The following is a 9618-nucleotide window of genomic DNA, read 5'->3' on the forward strand; positions in this document are numbered from 1 at the left end:
TGTCTCTCTGGCAAGATGTTCTGCTCCTGAATCAGCTGGGTGGGTCTTGCCTCTAGCCTCTTTGCAGGGAGTTCTGCTGAAGGGTTTCGTGCTGGTCTATTCAGGATCCCGTGGTCCCGGTTCGTCTCACTCACTCGCCGGACCTGCGCTCTGGGCCTATTCAGGATCCCACAGCCTGGGTCGTCTCACTCACTGGCCAGGTCTGCGCTCTGGGTCTGTTCAGGATCTGGAGGGCCCTCGGTTGTCTCACTCACTCGCCGGGCCTGCGCGCTGGGTCTGTTCAGGATCCCGCGGCCTGGGTCGTCTCCTGTAGTGTGATTTTTAAAAGTTTAAACACTTTTTCAGTCATGCCTCGTACATTGCTGGACTTTTAGTATCCTTATAGTTTTCGTCCATCCGTCAGTCTGTCCATCCATCTATCCATCTTTTCATTCATTTGGTGCAGGGTCTCACTATGCTACACAGCCCGGACTTGTAGTGAGCCTCCTGTTTCAGCCTCCCCAGCACAGGGATTATAGGCGTGTGCCAGCACTCCTGGTTTCAGTGGCTGGCACTGTGTGCCTGGGTTCTGGTGCCAGCACAGCATGCAGTACTGGGGATCGAACCTGGTTCCTTGTACTTGCTGAGCTATCTCCCCAGCCCCTCATACATCCATTTGATCAATCTTGTGGTTTTCAGATTTTTATAAATATCCTGTTTATTTAATGAATATCCTAATTTTTGGTGCTAACTTAAAATTTTCCATCAGCTTAGTTTCTGTAGATGGTCAACTGGCTTTGGGCCAATAGAAGACAGATTGTGGAAGGAGGAGGATGGAGGAAGGCTGTTTTCCTCATGGCAGCTAGGAAGAGGGTGTCATTTTAATAAATAAGCCCATTTGGTTTTTGAACTCATCTGTAGGTTAATCCACTTAATGGTTTAGAGTCCTCACAATCCATTCACTTCCCAAAAGTAGCCACATCTTCAAAATGGGGAGCCTTTGGAGGGGTATTTTTAGTTCTAACCATAACAACATCATTTTGTTTTATATATATTTTTGAGGCTCTCAGCTTGCTGTATTATAGGGTCATGATTATACCTTCCTGGTAAGTTTATTATTCAGTAGTATGCTTATTTGAAGGATTACATGTAGTATACCATGAACGTGTATGTAGATAGGTAGACTTTTTGTTTTGAGACAGGGTCTTGCTATATAGTTCAGGCTGGCCTTGAACTCATTACGTAGCCCAGGTTGGCTTCCACTTCACAGTGATCCGCCTCCCTCAGCCTCTCAAGTGCTGGGATTTCCAGGTGTACACCGCCATACCAGCATAAATGTATAATTTTTGTGTGTCAGTTTTAAAAAAGAAATGTCCTACTTTTTTTCAGTTCAGTTTAAGAATCTTTAATACTCAGAAGTCTGTTTCTATTTATGGCATTGCCAAAAAAAGTGTTAAACATTAGAGTTTTCATATAGCTCAAAATATGAACTCTTACACTGTCTGGAGACAGTATAATGTGACACCTTCAATTGTCTGGAGACCTAGTTTTCCAGCTTAGTAAAGATTGATTATTATACTCCAACTTACTTCATTGATTCAGCAAATATTTGAGCAACTTTGTGCTAAATGTCAATGAAGAAACAAATTTTGGGTATAGCTATAAACTTATTATGGTTATAACTTAATCAAGTATAATGTTGGAAAGTGAAAAGAGCTGTTGTTCAAGCCTGGTAAGGTAAGGGGAATCAGGAATTTAAGTGGGAGAAGTGGAGTCACCTCCTCACTGAGAATGTGATGTTTGAGTGAAATAAGCCATTTGGATGTCCAGTAGAGCCGGTGCAGAACCACTGAAATGCTTGGGCGCAAGGTGGTGTGCTGGGACTGGCAGAGCAGGGTGAGATGAGAGATGGAACCTTGATTTCATAACAATGTTGGTTAAAAGTGAGCTGATGGAGTATTCAGGGATGGAATCTAAATTTCCAGTTTGAAAAGGATCACTGATTGCTGTGTTGATTGGAATATTTTCTTTTTAATTAGATAAAAAGGAATTTTAATAGCATGTTATCTGATCTTTATTTGTTCACATGTTAGGTTTGTTTAACAATCATTTAGCCCCCCGCCCCCACCCCCGCCCAGTGTAGTGTTTCCTCTCTGGATCAACCAAGGTATAACCAAGTGAATGACAAGGTGGTTGCAAAGGATCTGAAGCATATAAAATTCAATTTCCTGCATGTGACAGCTTATTTGTAGATGCCCATCATAGAAACTTTTGTCTTATTTTAATAATCAACACAAGCAGTTGCCATTGAGATCTGAAAATTATTCCGTGTCAGTTTTCAACAGTTAACTGTTTTTCACTTACAGCTGTTTCTGTAAGTGAAATTAGTTTCTCAAGAGAGCTTTAAATGTTTATGTATATATAACATAAAATAGACTAATATACTAATATATACTCATCTACTCTGAGTCCATTTTGGTTAAGATTATTTATTTATTTAGGTACTAGTAATCATAAAGCTTGTCTCTCAGGTGCTTGTGTTGCTAGGCTATATCACCAGCAAGATTTTTCAAGACTGGGTCTCACTATGTAATGCAGGCTTGCCTTGAGCGCAGTATGAAGCCCAGATGGCCTTTAACTCTGTGAAGCTTAGGCTGCCCTCAAAGGCAAGGAGATCCTCCTGCCCTAGCCTCCTCAGTGCTGATACTGGAGGCAAATGCCCTTGTAACCGGCTTTGTACTTAGGAATGTTTTGATGAGTCCTCAGTTAAGATAAAAGGTAAATTAGTTAATTTGGTTTCTTTGAAAAATTAGTGCAGTGCTTTTAAGAGAGAGATGGGGGGAGGCAGATAGCTCAGTGGACTAAAGCGCCTGGTTAGGCAGGCTTAGGGACTGTGTTTGATTCCCAGTGGTGCTGGCTCTGCCCCAGGGGCATGCTGAGCTGGTGATTCAGACTGGGCTTGGTGGCACATGCCTGTGATTCCAGTGCTTGGGAGGCTGAAAACAGGAGGATCACTACAAGTCAGATCTGTATAGTGAGACCCTGTAGACCCTATACTAAATACATTAAAAAAAAAAGAAAAAGAAATATGGGGGAAAGGAAATATAAGTAATATACTATCTCTTTCAAAGTGCCTTTTGCATTTCATTTGTTTAGACATTTTGTTTTTGAATTGAATTGGTGGGGCTAATTGGCCCATACCTGTAATCCCAGCATTCCCAGTACTGGCTGAAGTAAGGAGGAGTTTGAGGCCAGCCATGGCTATACAGTAAAACCCAGTCTCAAAAACAAAACAAAGAAAAAGCCGTTGAAATGGGCTGTCAGTGAAAGGTCTGCAAGGAAAAAATAAAAGTAAGCAGAAGAAAGCAGTAGGTTGGTTGTTGGCTATTAGAGCTGGTACAATATTTAATCTTGTTGCTATCATTTTTTGTAGAAGAGCAAACACAGGAAAGTTAGCAGGAAATAGATATATAGCTCAGGGAATTGTGTTGAAAAAAGAAAAGAAAAGAACCCTCCAAGGGCCGGCCACATAGCTCAGCAGATTAAGCACCTGCTTAGGCAGATGTAGGGGCCTGGAGTTTGAGCCCTGGGCCTGCCCTGCTGGCCCCGCCCCGGGGTGAGGTGAGAAGGCAAATGAAACTGAGTGTGGTGGAGCACGCCTGTAATCTCAGCACTTGGGAGGCTATGAACAGTAGAATCACTTATGAGTCCGATGTACACAGTGAGACCCTGTAGACCCTGTCCTAAATACTCTCCCCCCCAAAAAAAAAAGAAAAGAAAAGAAAAGATATCCTTCATACATTAAAGGTGAGAATGTAAAATGGTTTCTTCCACTTTGGAAAATTTTGGTCCCATGACTTGGTATATTCATAGAGATATACCTAAGAAAACTGAGGTCATGTCTATGCAAAAACATGAATATATTCATAGATTAGCTGGAAAAGGGAAACAGCCCAAATTTTCATCAGCTAAGCAATGGTACAGAATTATGCCTGTACAACAGTGTGAAGCCTTAAAAAGGCACGAAATCCTACATGATGTAACATAGATGGAGCTTGAAAATGTGAAACAGGCCTATTATATCTGTTATATCACCACATTGTGTGATGTCCTTTGTGTTCATATGTAGACTAGGCAGATCAATAAAGACAGAGATCAGTTGCCAAGGTCTGTGAGAAGGGGCAGTAGGGATAGTGAGTGTTATTAGATATGGGATTTCTTCTTGAGGGGAAAAATGTTCTAGAATTAGATATTGGTAATGGCTGCATAAGTCTGAATATACTAGTAACCCTCAAATTATGCAGTTTTAAAGGGTGACTTTGATGACATGCTAGATATATCTCTGTAAAGTTGTTAAACAGCAACAAAAGCTAGCCAAATTCATCCATGTGTTTCAACCATAAAGTTAACAGAACATAACAACCCTGCATGTTTGCTAACTATACTGCTTTCCAGTCAGTGCTACAAATTATTTCTGGGAGGAAAAGTAGCAGCTGTTTCTACTGCTACTTGCTTTTCAGAAGCCATTGTTTTAGTCTAGAAATAAAGCTTTATTATCTCAGCGCTAGCCAGGCCTTGCAGGAATTTTTATAAAGCACCATTTTAATCAGGTAATGCTTTATAATTCCACAGTGTCAATGTGGCGTACCTTTGGCACCAGTAATAGTACATGTCTATCAAAATAATATATAGGCATTTTTGAATTGCTGCTATTGCTGTTGCTTAAAATAAATGATCTGGATATATATTATGTGTGTGCGTATATTTTTTTTGTTTTCCCTTATTTTTCTGGTTCTAGCCTGTACTACCCTGCCTGGCTAGGAGCCTGTCATTAAAAAATAATTGTTAAAAATTCTTTATCAGTATTGAGGATTAAATCAGAGCATGTGAAGTAAATTCCCTTAGCCGCTGAGCTATAGTACATACCTTTTTAATTTTCTCCCTGAGTTGTTTAGGCTGGCTTTATATTTACAGTCCTCCTTCCTTAGCCTTTCAAGTAGCTGGGATCACTATCATGTCTAACCTTAAAATAATTTTTTTAAAGCTACCTTATATATCATCCTGATCTGTTATCCTTGGCAATAGGGAACACTTTATTAACTATTATTATTTATTTTTCTTTCCTTTTCTGGAGATTGAACCCAAGGCTTTGAGCATGCAAGGCAGGTATTCTGCCACTAAACTATATACCCTCAGCCCCAGCTACTTCTTAGTTTATCTTCCTGATCCTAAACCTGTACCCATTTTTTTTTAATGGAACCAGGGATTGAACTCAGGCCCTTACGCTTGCCAGGGAAGTGCCTATTCCACTGAGCCATCTCCCTGGCTCTGTACCCATATTAAAGAGTTGTTAATACTTTTTTTTATTTTAGGGAAGGGTCTACAGGGTGTTCAGGGTCTCAGTACTACTAGATCAGACTCGTGATCCGCTTGTTTACAGCCTCCCAAGAGCTGGGATTACAGGCATGCACCACCATGCCCAGTCTCAATACTGTCTTTTAAGTGACTCACATTAGCTTTAATGTCTCTTGTAATGTGCATGTCTTTTCTGATTTTAAATTTTAAAAGAAACTACCCCTAAATTTTTCTATGCTTTTTAAGTATTTCAAACTCAGAGTAAGGCCAGTTTTGATTTTTTGCTTTTCAGTGATGTATTGGCATTGCCCATTTTCAAGCAGGAAGACTCCAGCCTTCCACTGGATGGTGAAACAAAACACCCTCCATTTCAGTATGTGATGTGTGCTGCAACCTCGCCGGCAGTCAAGCTGCATGATGAGACACTCACTTACCTGAACCAAGGTGAGTATGGCTAGCTCATACATTGACGTGTAAAAGCTTACCAAAATCTATCAAAATAAATGTTTTGGCATTGTAGTCCAGGTTGCAGGTAATAATTAAAAATTAGGGCAAGACATGATGGCACATGCCTATGATTGCAGCACCCAGGAGGGTGAGGCAAGAGGATGGTTGTGAGTTCAAGGCCAGTCCAAACTACAAAGTGAGACCTTGTTTCAAAAACCCCAAAACATAAAACAAACGAAAACAAAAATATTAGGTTCTTAAATTTTATGATTTTAGCTTAAAATTGCAGAGATTTTTTACTTTGGCCTACTAGAGTAGTAGTTTATAAAAACTGATGTGCATTGAAGAGGGTCTGTGGAATAAGATTTATTATAGGGATTTTCTGATACCATCCAAAGGAGGAATAAGTAGGAAAGGGTATCAGTTATTTTTAGGGATGGAAGTTAAAGGACTTAGGAATGAATTAGAAGTTCAGCTAGCCACTTCATTCTTGGATATGAAGTGAGTTTGTGCTGACAACAGACTTAAGTTGCGCCAATATGGAGTCAGTGGTAAAGTAAATCATGTAAAATTCTACCTGCTCATATCTTGTCTAGAATTTACCTTAGGAAATTATAGGGATTTTTGTTTTGTTTTGAGGCAGTGTGGACACAGGGCCAACTCATCACTATAAGAAAAAGTTCTTTGTTTTGTGCAGGATTAATTTATTGGATACAGATACTGCAAGCATGTTGAAATCTGTGTGTGTGTGTGTGTGTGTGTGTGAAGTTTTGCATTTGTTAAAAGTAGGAGAGGAAACCTGCTCTGTAGTGTAAATGGGCCAGTTAAAAGCAGGAAGGGAAGTGTACCCTGCAGGGTGACAGCAAATCACCATGCAAGAAAGAAGAGTAACCATGAGGTTAATTGCAGTCATCGTTTGTATCTCTTCACTTCTCAGGCTGACATCAGTTCTAGCTCGTCCCATCAAAAACCTGGTTTGAGTTCTTGGGAGAAGAACTGAAGATAGTGATTGGTCTGAGGAGCTAGGCTTTGAGAACTATTTTGCACTTGTATCCTGGAATTCTGTTACTGACAAGTTATACCCATTTGCCCAGCCAGTTTGCCATGCCTCAATTTCCTCCCTCATTTAACCCTGCAGAAGTAAATTCCCATAGTTCTTTATGGGGTTTGGAAGGTGTGTAGGTGGTAGAGCTATTTTTTACTGAAAGGGGCTGTGGGCCCTACCAGCTGGTGATTATGTTCTAACTACCTTAGGATATTGTGGCTTACCAGCTGGGTTGAAAAGAAAACCTGTCAGAGGACAATGCGTAAAGAGTTGGTATGTATATGTGAAGAACTTTTGAGCTGCTTGTTCACTGGGAGAAAACTTAGTAAATTTATCTGGCGAATAACTTTACTATTAGGTTGGGTGTGGAGAGAAATATGAGAAGGAGCAGATTAGATTTTCACTTTTCCTGTGGAGGCAAAAAGGGATATTAGGTAGGCTACCAATGCACCTTACACTGACTGTGTGTATCTGTTCTCCAAATAGAAGTGAAGTCTTGATTTTTGAGAAAGAGCCTTAGGTCTTTGAGAGGTTCACAGGAGTGGCCTAGTACTGTGAAAATTTGAGCGACCATTTTTCCTGTAGAGTTTTTATCTTTCCACTATGTTCTTTGAGGAAGGGCCTGTTCCTTAGGGATTAGGAATAAGACTATAGAGTCTTGAGGGGCTATAAGGATGACCTTTTTATCTGTCTCTCAGCCTTTTGATTTCCCAAGGATCCTCTATTTTTTAAAAAATTAATTTTATTGACAAAAAAATAGTAATGAGATAGTTTCAAAACAGGTTAGTAGGACTGTTACAATAATTAATACATTGCATATTGGTGTCTTCGTAGTAATTATTCAGAGTACAAGATGCAGACATGATATTTTGTCTAAACACTATTAGTACAAATCTTTCTTGTCATTGAACTAAGTGAAAGTAGCTGTATATCTATCCTAAAAAGTGAATTTTGTTTGTTTGCTTTTTTTTGGTGTACCAGGGATTGAACTCAGGACCTTGTGCTTGACAGGCAGGTGCTTATGCCGCTGAGCTATATCCCCAGCCCGCCAAGGATCCTCTAGACATAACTTTGCAATGAATGACAACAACTTGCTTGGGAAAGTAGACTGCCTTGAGGAGCTGTACAATTTCCTACTTGTGTTTTACAGATGTTGCTTATTAGTCAGCAAACTCCTTTTCAGATTGCTACATGGTCATGTAGCAACCAGAAAGATGTATATTCCTAATATTAGTGCCCTATTAAGGTCTACAAGCTTTGTTTTTAAGTAAAGGTCCATCCCTGGGGAAGGGGGTTTGGTTTTAATGGCCTATTATGAGCTGACAGTGTGTAACCTGCATTTGGACCAAACTGTTTGCATCAGTGGGTCATACCTTGTCAGGGTCTTGGAGGGGCAGGTCACTGAGGTCCTGCCTGCATGCATAGGTCTTGACAAATCACCAGTTCACAAGAGCAGATAACCTCTGAGCCTATAGATATAAGTGTGGCAGGATTTAAGAGTAGTGCAGGCATTTAGGGTAATCTCAAGGATACTAAAACAGGGTAATTAAATTTGCTTACTCACAAGATTGAGGCAGGAGGATTGTTGTGAGTCCCAGACCAACCTGGGCTACAAAGGGAGCTCAAAGCCAGCCTACACTGAATAGCAAGACCCTGTCTCAGAAAGACAAAAAAAGAAAAAAGAAAGAAAGCTTAACCCTACTTGAACTTCTCGCAGGAGATGAAGATGTCCATGGAAAAGAGTATTGCAAATTGACCCAGGTGGCTTCAGTCCTCTCTTATTAGAGCAGGAGGTCATAGTTTTTTTGACTGACATACCTCTAGAGAAACAGCGACAATCTTCCAGTGCCATGAGTCAGGCAGATTGCCAGCTTGACACACAGAGCAGGGCCTGGGTGATGATGGCTTGGTACAGTTACATGTCTAATGTCCCTGAGTTTTCTCTTGGATGATTTAGATGGCTTTAAAGTATTAGTAATTGTGACAAACATAATTTGGTTTGTCTTTTTTGTGTACCCCTTCCCCTTTTGAGCTTGTCTAGATGCTGGTTGTTGAACATGGGAAAGCCCATGGCCAATAGTTGGGTCTCAAGGTTGTGGATGTCTACCTGCAAAGCTACCAGAAATTTTTTTTAAAAAATATGTATTTTAATGAAGGAATCTTCTCACCAACTTTACATTTCTTTTGAGACAGAGTATCACTATGTAGTGTAAGCTGGCGTCAAACTCAAAGCAATCCTCCTGCCTCGGCCTCGTATTTGCTGGGATCACAGGCATGCACCACCATGCCTAGCTTCCCAACAACTTTAAGAATAATTTGCATTTTTTAAATTATGAAGCTCTGTGGCATCAGAACTTGTTTCCGGCTCCACAGGTTTTTTTTTCATTCAGGGTCTTACTTTGTTATTAGGCTGGTCTTGAACTGTGTAGCCTGGGTCTGTGCTTGAACTTGCAAGGATCCTTCTGCCTCAGCTCCCCGAGTGGTGCACCTCCTGGTGTCCACAGGCTTCAGATGCCGCTGCACTACTGGCTCCCCGGTACTCTTGAGGCACGTGGTAGCCATTTTCTCTTCTGTGGGAAGTCCTTGCGGCAGCTTCAGGGGCTGGATTCTTAAGAGATGCTTGACCACTTTCAGTTTTGCACTTACTGAAGGGATGTTCTTATGAACTTGAGGAGTGTGTACTTTTTCTAATCGAAGCATCTTGATTACATCTTTTTCCCAATGCAGTCATCTTATCATACTTTTTATTCCGGTAACAACATGCAGTTTATGAGGGTGCTAAGAGTTCCTAC

General features: G+C 40.7%; 1 protein-coding gene across 5 annotated transcripts in view; it reads left to right on the forward strand.

The window, feature by feature from the left end:
* The window catches only part of Ubp1 (upstream binding protein 1), a 76853-nt gene that overhangs the window by 16556 nt on the left and 50679 nt on the right, over positions 1 to 9618 (forward strand). For all 5 annotated transcript variants that reach the window (XM_004635272.2, XM_004635274.2, XM_023719752.1 and 2 more), the window contains exon 2: positions 5627 to 5778. In XM_004635272.2, the coding sequence (XP_004635329.2) occupies positions 5627 to 5778 (152 nt within the window). The remainder of the gene's footprint in view (positions 1 to 5626; positions 5779 to 9618) is intronic.

The sequence above is a fragment of the Octodon degus genome, unplaced genomic scaffold, assembly GCF_000260255.1.
Source record: "Octodon degus isolate 3935 unplaced genomic scaffold, OctDeg1.0 scaffold00071, whole genome shotgun sequence".
In the NCBI taxonomy this organism is placed as follows: Eukaryota; Metazoa; Chordata; class Mammalia; order Rodentia; family Octodontidae; genus Octodon; species Octodon degus.